Source organism: Epinephelus moara, chromosome 9, assembly GCF_006386435.1.
Source record: "Epinephelus moara isolate mb chromosome 9, YSFRI_EMoa_1.0, whole genome shotgun sequence".
Taxonomy (NCBI): Eukaryota; Metazoa; Chordata; class Actinopteri; order Perciformes; family Serranidae; genus Epinephelus; species Epinephelus moara.
The window spans coordinates 8,005,677-8,020,307 of NC_065514.1; the positions used below are offsets into that span (position 1 = coordinate 8,005,677).

The following is a 14,631-nucleotide window of genomic DNA, read 5'->3' on the forward strand; positions in this document are numbered from 1 at the left end:
TAGTATACCGTCACAACTACAAGGGTTGTATGAATACTCTTGGTCTCAAAAGAAAGCTAAGACCCATGAGATTACTACAGAAGTGTCAGAATCAAGATATGTGTTACTGTGTCAGAGTAAATTCATCTGGAACACAGTAGAAAATTTCAAATTTCTATCCTCGCCTAAAAACCCCCCCACATTATTTAGAGTAAATACCACCTTTGAATCATGGGATAGTAGCCCAGTTCATCTAGGAATTAGTAAAGTAACATCTGATGAGTAATTGTGGAAAAGCCGATGCTAAAAAAGTGAACCTGAACAGTTTTACAGATGTTTTAACACAAGTATGTCCAGGCGGAACCACTAAATGTGCCATTTGGGCACATTTTGGCACTGTATGAAATATTTTTCAATTCACTTCAATGCAGAGTGGATTTCAGGCTTCAAAATATTTTTGTTTGAAACAAATTGGTCCAGCAGACACCAAGATATATTATTCAAAAACTGAGCAAGCAAACAGGCAGCACCACACGGAGGTGAAACACAGTGAAGTCAAGGCTTGTAACGTTTCCATACCTCTGAAATGATGACAGTTTTCTCTTTCGAGTAAATTCGGAGGTCCTGCACCCACCCAAAGTTTGTCTGACCATGAACCCTTGGTATTCCTAAATTCGTCGCCGGTACAGTAGCATATTCCGTTGACAAGATGGAGGACTAGCTCGCTTCACACAACAGCGGCAGGTCATTTAAATTCTGAGTCCAGTTTCGGTGCTCGTATAACCAGGAAATCCAGATGCCCCGCCCCTAGCAAATTCTAATTTGCACTGCACAGGGATCTGGCCCTGACGAGCAGAGCCCGCTGAATCGCCTATCGAACCAATCAGATCAGTCTATCTGACAGAGGCGGGCTCTGGGCGGGCGTAACATGATGACAACAGTGCTGCGCCGTAGGAGTCAAAGTAACCAGCCAAGATGGCAGCTGCTGAAGGACCGCATCCATTCAATTTAGCTTTGGAAGAAACGCTACGCCAACTACTCTTATCTTTTTCCTTGAGAGAGGAACAGCAGACTGCCCTAGAAGCCTTCACTTCCAGGAAGGACGTTTTTGCCGGTTTGCCGATGTGAAACGGCAAAAGCATAATATATCAGTTAGCCCCACTGTTCAGCAAACCAATGGGGCTTAGTGCAATGAATACGTCACCTTGTTTTTTGCTCTGATTGACCATCGTGCTACCCAATTGCGTGCGGCGGCATTTGAAATGCCTCAGTTAGTGCCGCCCCTTGGGTAGGAAGGGTGTATCGGTGAGGGCCAGACTGAAAATCTTTCTAGATTTGAGTCTGGATTTCCAGGCTAGTGCTCGTAAGGATCCGCTCCACCTATTTTCTTTATTTTTTCAAGGTACCGAGCCTTTGGAACAGGGTCCAGCTTGTCTCTGTACTGTCTGACAGCATTCTCCTTAGACTGGTCCATTTTTTGTTGTGATGTTTCTCGCTTCTCGCTTCGCTTCTTCTCTCTCTTACCAACGTAAACAAAACAATAATGACTCCAAAAATGGTGCTTCCAACCCACAATGCATTGCGCAACCACGTGCCCTTTCGAGCCCCATAAGTTTGAACCAGTCTGATCACAATAAGTTTGAACCAGTTCAATTCATTGCAGGGTAATGTGTGTTGTTGGGGTTTGAATTGTGTTTCATTTGGGTGGCATTGCTTGGTAGAGGCTTTTAGCGGAGTTGGAGAGATGGTGTATGGCATCACATAGGTGAAATGGCTGCCAAGCTATAGACCACCAGGGACCACTGTTAGAAACATTGGCGGCTACTAAAGTGGGTAGGTAAGGTCCAGTATGTAAGATTAAGGTAGAGTTAAATGACATCTAGTGGTGAGGATTGAAGATTGCAACCAGCTGAAACCTCTCCCAGTCAGATTACCTCCATGCTCATTATTCAAGAGGTTTTTATAGCAAGCTAAATCATCTGCAAAGGTCTCTTCATCTCCCAAATAAACTGACTTGTTGAATTAAGCCGGTACAAGCACTGAATAAAGCAGTGTCATGTTTCAGTAATCAGTGTTTTTGTGCTCGTTGTGGAGAGACTGCTAGTGGCTGATGCAAAAATGAGAATGGCCCTATCTAGAGCCAGTGTTTGGTTGTCCGTTCTGAGCTACTGTAGAAAGATGGCAGTGCAACATGGTGGGCTCATTCTAAGGTAATGAAAACTCTTATTTTCAGGTGATTATACACTTAACAAACACTTATTATTTTCCATTTCTGCCAAAACGTCCAACACATTCTCACTCTGATCTCATCACATATCGACGTTTGGTCATGGACTTTCCATATGGACATGATGTGCAAGGTACCCTGGGTGCGTTGGTTGTTGACGTTCTGGGACTTTTATTTTTTTTTCTTTCAACAACAAACACACATGGTTCTGTTTTGTCACCATGTGCACATGGTTGTGTTAAGGAAGAAATGTGGTTTGGCTTTACAGTCTTACGGGAAGCGATTACCGGGCTTCTGGGTGAAAGTAGGTGGTTGTTGGACCCATCCACCACCCCTCCCTTGGGCCCTACTTGGACTTTTGCTCTTATCCCAGCGCATTTCCCGATGATGCCACCGGATGCTATTAAACAATAACGTGACTGGCTGTGTATCATCCCAACGTGAAAGGACGGCTTTTTATGTCAGTGTTTGACGCCAGAAGCACTGACAAAGCAACCGGATTTCAATGACTCTGGAGTGAGACTGGGTTGAAATATCCCCCTAAATCCTGCACTTATGGACTTTTAAGGCAAAACATGATCTTTTCTAACTATAACCAAGTGTTTTCTGCCTTGATATAAACCACATGTAAACCACTGCATTTTTAAAACATAAAGAAATGTAAAGTTTCAACAGTATCGGCATTGCATATCCATAATACCGAAAAGGATTACATATCTGTGGTTTGCAGAAACGTACAATCAGCCAAAACATTTATTTTGGCGACTGGTTTTGAAAACTCCTGAAGGAGACTCAAAACAGAGCTGTCTGCGCTTTGCTTGGCTGAGATCAATGAAGACTTGCTGAAATGGCTAAAGGGTATGGACACAATAACCTGAACACTGTGTACAGTATAGGACAATCCAATACAACAACCCTGCAACAAATACCACCTTTGTGAAGCTTTTATACTGGATCAAAGGAGAGGCAAAATGTTAGATACGTTTTACAATATCATGCAATCCTGCGCAACTCCAGCACAAAGTACAGCATCAAAAATGACCAGAGAGTTGAATCAACACCCCTCGGACAAAGTCTGAACGAAAATCCAACATCATAACCTTCAAAAAAAGCTGTCTGTGGTGGATGGTTATTGCGTTGTACAGCTCTTGTGCTTATGGTGTCCATTCTCTGTAGTCTCTACTTGATGATTAATATTATTTATGGCAGAAAATGCAATAAGGAATCACACTCAGTATTTTGCAATACATGGGATATTTAAAGAAAATATCTCTGCTCCTTTCAGTGTTATACTCACAAACAGACCTCATCAGAGTGGTGATGAAAGGAAAGGAAGCTCTGATTGACTCTGATGAGGTCACGGTTGTTTGTGCTCACTGTGTGTTTGTGACATTGTGTGTGTGTGTGTATGTCAGTTTTCAACAGTAGAAGTAGAAGTATGCCAGTATCAAAATTAAAAGTACTATTGTTACTGTTTATCACTCATGCATTTATAAAGTAAATGATAAAACATTTCCTTTTGGAACGCAGCATTAACAGAGAGTACAGGTACCTTAGAGTTGTACCGGAATAAATGTACTTCCCACCATTGTTGTGTGAGGTCTGTATATGTATGTATACGTGTGCATGTGCTCAGTACTGCTTATAACCTTCTTGTGCTGTCAAATCTCCAATGCTGTACCATTTCCATCCCTCTCGCCTGTTCAACATGCGGCATTCCCCACAGACTCATGGGACTCTGCTCTCCTATGAATTGTGGGTGAGTGTGACTCAGCACTGCATGGCTTGTCTCCTTTTCCTCACTTGAACACCCTCGAGATCTCTGCCATCCTCAAGTATTCTCAGACAATCCCTCGATTTAGGTTTCATTCGTAATTTAACCCTCGTTCCAAAAAAAGGGGGGTAGAGAGGCCTCTTAACGGCAAACTGGAACTCTTTCCGAACATACAGCAATCAGAGATGCATGCACCCTTGAATGAAGTTTAATGAGCAGAATGTGAGCCCTTCATATGATTAGGACTTGTTATACCGAGGCACGGGTAAGATTCAGGCTGGCCTCTAATTATAGGGATCAAAAGAAAGCCTTTTGTTCTCTTTAGGAAAGCTGTGCTTTAAAAGCCTCACTTATCAAAGTAAGAGGACACTGCAAACCAAAGGGGTCTGAGTGTGCGCTATGCACATCAGGTCCACACATAACACTAAAAATGCAACCTCATTGGTGCTCATTAAAGAGCAAATAAAAATCAAATGAGTCAGACAACTCTGCTGCCTTTGATCGCGGGATTACAGACCTTCACAAGCTACAGCGTGAGAGTGAAAAGGAGCCATCAGTCAGAAGGTTTATCAGCAGAGATTCTATCTAACTCTGGAGGACCACAAACTCTTGACTCGTGTAGGCGGGGAAGACACTCAATTTGGTTTCTAGTTAAATGTTAAGTGACAATGTCTTACTACATGTTTTTATATATGATTTGGCATTAAAAAGAAAATCCACCCTGAGAAATAAATCACATTGAGTGTGGAAATCTTCTATGGCCCAGTTTAGACCACAGATTCGCAACAAGACAAAATTGTTTTGGAGAGAAAGGTTGCAGAGGTGTGAACTGGCCAATCTGAGCTCGACTCAAGCCGGCTGATGGTGTCACCTGTAACTCAGCTGGTCAAATTGCAGGCGGTTGCTTTTGGAACGTCGAGCACGTCACCTGTTTCTACAGCCAATTGGCAAAGTGAAGTCCTGGCTGGTCAAGTCAAAATGAAAGTGGACGGCTCGTTCACGCTCCATCTTTGCCGAGACCTCTGTTTCCGTCCTCATGGTGTGCCGGTGTTGCACTGTGTGTTGCTGCTGCTGCTCGGTGTATGTGCTTATGCCCCCCAACACACACATTCTAATTGACTAACTAATTGGCGCTCCTTACTAGTATCATTATTCGCCGTTTCATTACAACTACAGATGCAACTGTAGCCAGTATCTCACTATCACTATCCTCATTCATATTTTAAGAAGCTACAAATTATATTCAGCCACAAAATATACCTGAAAAACTGGAAATCAGAAGTACAGAGAGTTGTTGCATAGAGATGATACACCATCTCATCTAGTTGCGTTGGTGTGAACCGGCAGGTTTATAGAACATTGCTGAATGGCACATTGCAATAGGTTGCCTGTTTCAACTTGTCTTAAAGCAAATCTTTGGTCTGAACTGGGTTTAACAGAAAAAAAAAAAGATATTAGTCATATTAGTTTTAAATATAATGGAGCCAGATGGGCTTGTGGTGCTCAAAGCTGCCAGAAAAATACATTTGAGAAACTCATCAGCAATGTCTCTTTCCAGAGCTCATGACCCAATTACTTGAGATAACCCACAGACCTTGTTGTGAGCAGTTCCATTTATCACACCTAGAAGAGAGGCTTGTGCTCATGGCAGCGTGAGATGTAAACAGTAATTGTGTCTTCCTCAGCTGAGCTGTAACGTCAGCTAGCTCAGTGGTGCTAGGTGAGCTGACTCTGAAATACACAGAGCATGGTCACACGTGAGCGAAATTAGCATTGGAAGAAGTATTTGTGGAGGGGACAGTCATGATTGGCCAGTGAGGTTCTGCATTCTCTCCGTGGCTCCGTAGGCCTGTTCGCAGTGCTGTAAGTCTATGGGTGATAAAGAATCGCACAAGGTTTTTCCAACCAACCTCCCTCAGGGACCTTGAGTTTGCAGTAGTAGTAGCACTATAGTATAGCTGACAGGAAAACTACAAACAGCCCTGCTTGAGAGATGCTGCCTGAGTAGGAAGACAGGCATGGAAGGTAAGAAAAGGGAAAATGTACAAATAAGCTACATTTCCATGTCCGTCACATCAGGCACTCCCCTCACTCAGCACAAATAGTCACTTGCCAGCATTCACTCAGGTGTAACCATGCCCACGAGTGGAATTTTGGCCAGGAAATGTAAAAGACCACCAAGCTACAAGAGATCAGCGTGGTGGCGGCTCACCATTGGCCCCGTGTAGGCATATCACTCTGTCTCTACACCGTCTGGCTCCTGGTCCATCCCTTGTCAGCATGCTGCTCAGACTGCGATCCAAAGATGAAGATTTGATGGAGATTTATGGGAGTGAAATGAATTTTAATGGCGCAGAGGCTTGTGACTTTCACTTCCCAGTTTTCACAATGTCGAAGTTTCCTGTCGGAGCAGCTGATTGCAGCGCAGGCCAGAAAGACTTCTCGCCGTCTGTTCAAATTGGACCACATTTGGTTGATTTTCATGCCATCTGATGACTTAATTTCCAACACGCAACCAGTTCTGCAGCATCTCTCGGACTAATTCCTTGGCAAAAGTGTTTGTAAAGTAAAATCCTTGCACATATATGATAGCGCGTGGGGTTAAGATTACTGTTAGTAGTAATGGTGGCTTGCTTGCCTCTGCCTACAGCTCTAATTTGTTTAAGTACCAATAAATATTGACCGACTCAGGGCTCAGCAATATACCATCCAAATGAGTTTTATTTTAAATGTCAGACTTGCTGATGTGGATCAGTAAATGTCCTTATATTCCAGTTAATTCACCATGCGTGATGCCCTTGTTCTAAAAGTTGGAATGACAGGATGCATTTTCTTTTTTCTTTCTAAAATTAATCCCCTTGTTCTTCTCTTTTTATCCCAGCACACAGAAATGTCTTGTCCTTTCATTGACTGTTGTTGTAGCCTGCTATCTAACTAATTCGTTTCTATCCTTTGACACAGTATAAGTCATGTTGGCCCCATATGTGAGAGCAGTCCGGCCAGCTCTGGCAGTGAAAGGAGCAAGACTGATGACAGCAGGTTTGTCCTCTTATATTATCAGTGAGTGTGTGAGTGTGTGAGTGTGTGAGGAGGTGGACAAAAATTGTAAGAAACACCTTACAATATTACAGCCTTGCATCGAATACCAAATTGGTGAAGCTGTCGTCTCACAGACTCTTGCTTCTAACAGGCTTTACAGGCCTGCAGACTTCCTTTAGCAGAGAAATTTACATAAACTTGTTAACCCTATTAGAATAAGCTTAGACTTCTCCCACTGGACCAGCCTGGATATGGCTGTCATGTCCCCGCAGTAGTCCCCGCTGCACAAAGACAGCAAGACTTTCGTGGGCGGTGAAAGTGGGATTAATTTTGAATGAAACAACCAAGAAGATTCTGGCGTGGATGGCGACAACCTTCCTGCTTCGTGCTTGGCTGCTGCTGCAAATGACCTGAAACTCACTTTCTAACTGTCACCCGATAATGAAGACAAATCCTGTTTGGCATATCATGACATTTGAGACTTTTCTTCATGCCACATTACGACATTTTGCAATAATTGCAGCTAATGCACCAGCACTTCAGGCAGCGACTACAGGGAGCCGCAATTAAAAAAGAGAGGTACACAAGAGAGCCATATTAAGTTGAATACTAATTAGCAGAACATGCAGACAGAGGTCTGACAAACTCTGTTTTTATAAATGAATTTTCAAAGCAGCGGGAGGCAAATTACAGCTGAGGCCGGGTACTTAATGATATTACTGAATCATTTTTTTACTGCATGGTTACTGTATTATATTGGAAAGTGTATGTGGCCTGTGTGGGATAACACCTGCACATGTTCATATATAGTGTGGTTATAAGGGGTGGGGAAAATATAGATCAGAATTACATCTTCAGTGTGGTCAAGAGAAAGCTGGTGTTATTCTATATTTATTTGATAAAAAAAATTCCATGAAAAATGTTCAGTGGCGATCCTAAGTGGGTCCATGACCCTCATGATACACTTGCTAACACCCTCCCTACCACCACTGGCCCTAAGTGGCGAGGAGGTCAGCATTTCTGTTTTTAAAGGCTGCGGTGTGCTCATTTTTTAAGCTAGTGGAAAGGTAGAAGTATCCTTTGAAATCAGACAACCCAAGGCATCCATTAGTATCTACCATGTCGACATAGCTTGTTGGGAAGGGGGCTAAATATTGTTCCTCATTTAGGCTGAATTTTGGTAAAGCAACACCTGGCATGGACATTTTCAAAGACGTCCCTTGAACCCTCATGTCAAGATATCTCAGTGAAAAGGGGCTCAATGGGTACCCAAGAGTCTCCCCTAAACTTGAGAAGGTTTTGCCCAATGTCATAGGTAGGCTCCAGCCCCCCCGCGACCCTCAAGAGGATAAGCGGTTAGTAAATGGGTGGATGTTCCCAGCAAATGTGTTGTTCCTAACAATCAATGTACAAAAGCGGGCGACTCAGTGGTTAGTGTGTTGCCTTGCAGCAAGAGGGTAGTAAGGAGGGTTCAAATCCCTTCTGTGCTCCCGTCATGTTCCCCCTGTGTCAGCGTGGGTTATCTCTGGGTACTCCGGCTTCCTCCCACAGTCGAGAGTGACTCTAAATTGGCCATAGGTGTGAATGTGAGCATGAATGTTCGTCTGTCTCTATGTGTCAGCCCTGTGATAGTCTGGCGACCTGTCCAGGGTGTACCCTGCCTCCTACCAAACGAGAGCTGGGATGGGCTCTAGCCCTTTCGTGTCCCCCAACAGGATAAGCAGTTATGGAAAATGGATGAATAAATGAATGAATGAATATTAGCAAAAAGGGCAACCAGCCTAATTTGAAGAACAATGGACTGCCCAACACATGTATAGATACACAACACATTAAAACAAGATTGTTGTTGGAACTCAAAATGTTAACTGCACATCAGATAATGAGTAACAGTTTTCAATAGCCTGTGTATATACCACAGCAGCATAATATAACTCCAGAAATTCAGTCATGCTTTTGGTTTTGGTGTGCCACCCCAAGATTTTCAGTGGGCCCATCTGGCCACCCCAGTAAAGAACTTCTGGGGGCACCCCTGGGATGATGTATGTCGGACTGACTCAAACTAAACTAGAAAAGCACTCGGAGAGCGCAGACCTCTGCCAAGCAGCTGGGATTTCCCGCCATTTTATTATTTTATCAACTTTGCTTCAACCGATCACCACCAAATATGTTCCTTGTCCCATTATCAACCTTTCCTGAAAATTTCATTAAAATCCGTTCAGAACTTTTTGAGTTATTTTGCAGACAAACAAACAGACAAACAGACCAACGCCGGCGAAAACATAACCTCCTTGGCGGAGGTAACTACAGTGCTCATGCTTATTGTAATGAAGGAATATGTCCCAGACTGCAACAGTGTGGCTCACTGTTGGGTTTTTAATAGTTTTTTGGCAAAAATGGAGCCGTATGGCACAGAGGAATAAGACCAGCTTTGGCAACACAGGCCATACTTGTTAGTAGATTCAATTTATTGCTGGCTTTGGTCTTTTTGTTGACAGGAAGAAAACTAACAAAACTCAAACAAAAGCCTTTTCATTGTTGTCCTCCATTTCTTGTATTCAGTATTTGACCTTAACATTATCCATACCACTAATTTTAGTCGTACAAAGTGATGTTTGACTAATTTAAATAAAACAAAAATTCTCTTCTCCAACAGGCCAGTGACCTGGGCAGACTTTTTAAGGGAGAGTGCCATCTATGTTGTGGCTGCGCGGCCCAATAGTTCTGCCATGCACATCCGTCTGCCTCTATAGTCCAGGATCCTCCACTGCACCTCAGCAGAGAGAGAGGGAGAAAGAGAGAAGGTGTATCCTATAGTCTACAGATGAGCGGAGGAAGATAAACGTGGTGACACAATGACACGCGGAAGGCGACTGAGCCAACTGGATAAAGCACTGAGAGACAGCGGATCAAGCCATCGACAGGATCTCTCCTCCTCTGCGTCACCTCAACCCCACAACACTTGACAACACACACACGCTGATTGACACACCGACGACGCAAGCGACAGCAGCTGTCACAGGTCCCAACTCCCATTGACTTGACGGCCTACAACAAATGCGAGAGATAGGACGAGGAAGACAACCACTCACCCACAACTCGTCAGCCAGTCAGTGATAATTCTGAAAACTTCGGGTCTAGCCATCATGCACACTATCAGATAAGCTCCTAGGATGCTCTCACTTTATTAAATGACAAATACCACACACTCTATGGCCCTCCAGCTGCATAACACACCTCTCCATGCGGGTACATTAGTGTGACAGGCTGTTACTCTTTCAAACATTCATTCCTTCGGGTCCCATCGTGTCCTAATAATAGTTCCATGCTCCTGTAATGGGATTGTGTTATTCACCATCAAAACTGTTAATCACACTACACAGAGGCACATGCAAATTCATTATTGGTAATGTTTGACAAGTGGATAGACTTCTGGGAGGAGATTTAACCCTGCAGCTGCCATTATCAGAACGTATACCAAACGGGAATGAAAGCTATCCGCGTACATGATATTATATGGGAACTGCTATTCATGCCAGTATAAATTATTATTATGCATTAAAAAAGCTGTATTTATTCCTGTATCCTCTGATGTATCATCTGTTTTCCCCAGTCTCATCCAAGAGTCTATGTTCTTCTGAAGTACTAACCGTGAAAAAGGATGTTAATGAAAGCTAGCCCAGTAAATGACATGCATATACTGCCATATAGTACATTTGGTTCCTGTTGTGCTCAGAGCTGCACTTTGACAAGGTGGAAACATCTGCCCTCCTGTTCTAGTGCCATTATTTGCACTTTGGGAATGAGATGCGGATGGACTACTGTGCGACATAATCACTGTAATTGAAATACTGAAAAACAATGGGAGATCTGGTGCAAACATTTGTCCTTTGTTAATATGCAGAAGCACTGTTTAAAGAAAAAGAAAAAAAAAACACATTGTTATGGAAAACGTGGTGGGAATTTCTATAATGTTACAGGTTATACAACAATTTAAATGCACATGAAACTGCCCATAGAGTCACTGGAAACATACTGTAACAAGTAGAACTTCATGTAGTATTTATGCCATGTAATGAAGGGGCCTATGCCGGGTCCTTAAAGTGAATAAAGTATGGTTATGACATGAATCTTGATTGTCTGAGGGATATGTCGCAGTGCTGAAATAAATGCATGGCATATAGTCTCCTTCTTGGGAATCTTGGGTTTGTGTCTTTTCTACCAGCAACAAACATTTACCACAGGGATACCACAGTACAAATACAAGTATCTTTCCAATAACTATATGACAAAATATTGCAAATGTGTTCAAAATTACACACAAAATAATCACTGAATACAAATTAATGGCAAATTACAACGTGTATGGATTCATTGATTTGGACAATATGCATTAATTGAACTGATTAAAGCCCCGTTTCCACCAAGCAGTACGTTACAGTATAGTTCAGTACTTTTCCACTGTGAAAAGTTGTGGATGGTACCAATGGAACCGTTCCGTACTGTCCCCATTTTTGGTCCCCCCTCTGTTGGGGTACCTAGCACACAGATCTAGTACTAAAAGGTGGAGCTGTGAACACTGCAGTCTGTTGATTGGTCAATAGAGGATGGTCACTCTGCTCAGGGCTGAGTTGTGGCTGGTTTTGCTGCCTCTTGCAGCAGCTGGAGTCTGAGAAAAAACTTGACTGCCGGTGACTTTTAAGGTGGAATGTTACCTTGCAATGTTACTCAATGCATGAGTTGATGAGGCAATTCAATCAACATACCTTAACAACACACCTTGGATGGCACTGTTAGTTATTAGTGACTCTAAATTGACCGTAGGTGTAAATGAGAGTTTGAATGGTTGTCTGTCTCTATGTGTCAGCCCTGTGATAGTCTGGTGACCTGCCTCTTACCCAACGTTAGCTGGGATAGGCTCCAGCCCCCCCGCCACCCTCAAGAGGATAAGCGGTTACGGAAAATGTATGAATGAACTTGACCACTCCGTTAGTTTTTATATGACATATACTTTAAGTAATGAGTGGATCTTAAAGCAACTAGACATACTAATTTCGACCGGGTTATGTGAACGGCATATATCCTAATCCTCACTCGGAGCAAAAAAAAGGCATGTGTGGGCTCCGGCAACACTAAACCCCTGAGCTTGCCTGAGAAGGACTAAATGCACAAACCCACTATTTTTAAATATCCCATGGAGAGAGACTCTCACTGCAGCCTGTTTTATTTTGTTGTGTAAATGTTGGCGTGCAGCCTCGTTCTGTGGACGATAAACGAGGCGCAGACTTCCATCTGTGTCACTAGTTATGAGGATATACAGTGAGTGCTGGACAGAGCAGTGAGTGACAACAGCCCCGCCCACATTTAAGAGTACTGCTTGTGGTGGAGACGCTAGGGTCTAGGTACCATGTCTGGAGGGTTACTGTTGGTTTCAAAGGTACTGAAAGTGTTTGGTGGAAACGGGGCCTAATTGCCCAGTATTTTCATCCAATAAAATTTGCAATAAGATGGTATATTTAGACAATTACCTTTCAGTTTTTGTCACCTGTTTCTTAAAGGGATCGTGCACCCAAAAATGAAAATTCAGCCATTATCTACTCACCCATATGCCGAGGGAGGTTCAGGTGAAGTTTTAGAGTCCTCACATCCCTTGCGGAGATGGGGCTAGCAACACAACTCCACCTAATGGAGGCTGGGAGCCCCAGATTAAAACGTCCAAAAAACACATAATTGAAACCACAAAATATCTCCATACTGCTCGTCCGTAGTGATCCAAGTGTCCTGAAGCCCCGACATAAAAAGTTGTTTGGAAAAACGTCATTTAAACTCATTTAAGCCTCATTGTAGCCTGTAGCTCTAACTGCTTCTGTGTACACCGAGCTCACGTGTGCGTGCTTGCGTGAGACCGTGAGACATCGGCGAGGACTCTAAAACTTCACCTGAGCCTCCCTCGGCATATGGGTGAGTAGATAATGGCTGAATTTTCATTTTTGGGTGCACTATCCCTTTAAGATAAACAGGTCTTCTCCTTACTTGTTGGCTTTCATGCAGAAGTAGAACTTGCTGTCCACTACTGCTACTGTAGCAATGTAACTAAAGGGGAAACAAAGTTATTTTCTGTATCTCATAAATAAGTAACTTGCCATGAGGCCCTCTATAGTAATAAAAAGAGGTTGTTCTTTTTCAGTATTTTATATTCTTTTGCAAAGGGTACAGACAGAACAAATACAACCTGGCAAACAGGCAGAAATATGGAGAGAAATGGCAAAAAAAAAAGAAAAGGAAAAACATACAACTGACCATCCCTTGAGCACCAATTGTTCATTGTTTCCATGGTTTCCACTGCTGTTGTATGGTCTGATAGCAGCGGGTACAAAGGACAGCCTGGAGCGCTCTGTTTTGCACCTGGGTGGGATGACTCAGTGGCTGAATGAGCCACCTGCCTTGAATGATATCGCTCCATTGAATGGCTGTTATCAGCGGTTACAAGCCTCATGGGTGAGTAGGGACCTGCTACGCCTACTTGCAGGTCCTGAAGCCCATTATTAGCCCATTTAATGGCCGTTAGCAGTTACTTAGGTTTCCATTTCTCTATCCCATGTGCCAAAACGATGATGAATTAAAAAAGATCAGGGTTGGGCATAAATATTGGTTTCACATGGGATATGAACCCATATCTATGATGCTTATCGCCACTGATAATGGCCATTTAATGGAGTTATAACATTAGAATCTGCTGAATGAGCTGCCCATCTGCTACAACATGTCATAGAGAGGATGAGAGGGGTTATACAGATGGTCTTGATGTTGTCCATGCTCCGTGCTGTCCAACTCATTTTAGCATTATATCATGTATGTAGCCATCATATGCACATTTTAGACTCTTTTACATGCATTTTGTTCTAAAACAAAACAACTGGAGACATTCAAAGGTCAATTAGAGACACAGTTTTCAACCAATTCACAGAATTAGATGCTTAACACTATCCACTAGCTAGCTACAGCGAATAAAATCTGCTAGCACCAGGCTTCATTTCAGTTGACAAAAACCTCTGTCTTCATGAGTAATGAGAAACCTGCTTTGTTAGCTTCTGAGGGTTTTTTTCTGGATATGACAAAGAATTTCAAGGACAGTTTTAGATTCCTGGGAACCAGCATCACAAAGGGCCTGTCATGACCATCACACATATCCACTGTGATTAAGAAAAAAAGGGCTCAACAACGGCTTAACTTCTTAAGCAAACTTAAGAAGGCGAAATCCCTGCACCAAGTTCGTGTTAACTTTTGTAGCAGAGCATCCTGACTGGAAGCATAAACTGGCATTAGATGTGCACGACCCAGGGCTGGAAAAGCTCTGCAGCTGGTGGTTAAAACTACCCAGAACATCACTGGTACCCATCTATTGAGCACCAGCGGTTGGATGAGCCCAAAGGATACTTAAAGCCAGTCCGTACCCCATCCACAGCCTGTTTTCCCTGCTGCTGCCTGGCAAGTGATAAAGAAGTATTTGCTACCATACCACCAGAATACAGAGCAGCTTTATTCCTAAGGCTGTGAGACTCCTTAACTCCACCACATCCTCTGCACACACCATGAATAAATGACTCTTCCC

The 14,631-nt window shown here is 43.1% G+C and overlaps 1 protein-coding gene across 2 annotated transcripts in view; it reads left to right on the forward strand.

Moving 5' to 3' along the window:
* The window catches only part of phf24 (PHD finger protein 24), a 48,504-nt gene extending 37,294 nt beyond the window's left edge, over positions 1 to 11,210 (forward strand). Inside the window, exons 7-9 of one of the 2 annotated variants that reach the window (XM_050053518.1) lie at positions 3,933 to 3,965; positions 6,942 to 7,019; positions 9,676 to 11,210. In XM_050053518.1, coding sequence (XP_049909475.1) covers positions 3,933 to 3,965; positions 6,942 to 7,019; positions 9,676 to 9,772 — 208 coding nt within the window. In that variant the 3' untranslated portion in view covers positions 9,773 to 11,210. The remainder of the gene's footprint in view (positions 1 to 3,932; positions 3,966 to 6,941; positions 7,020 to 9,675) is intronic. The other variant, XM_050053519.1, reaches the window with a different exon arrangement.
* Positions 11,211 to 14,631: the final 3,421 nt, after the last annotated feature.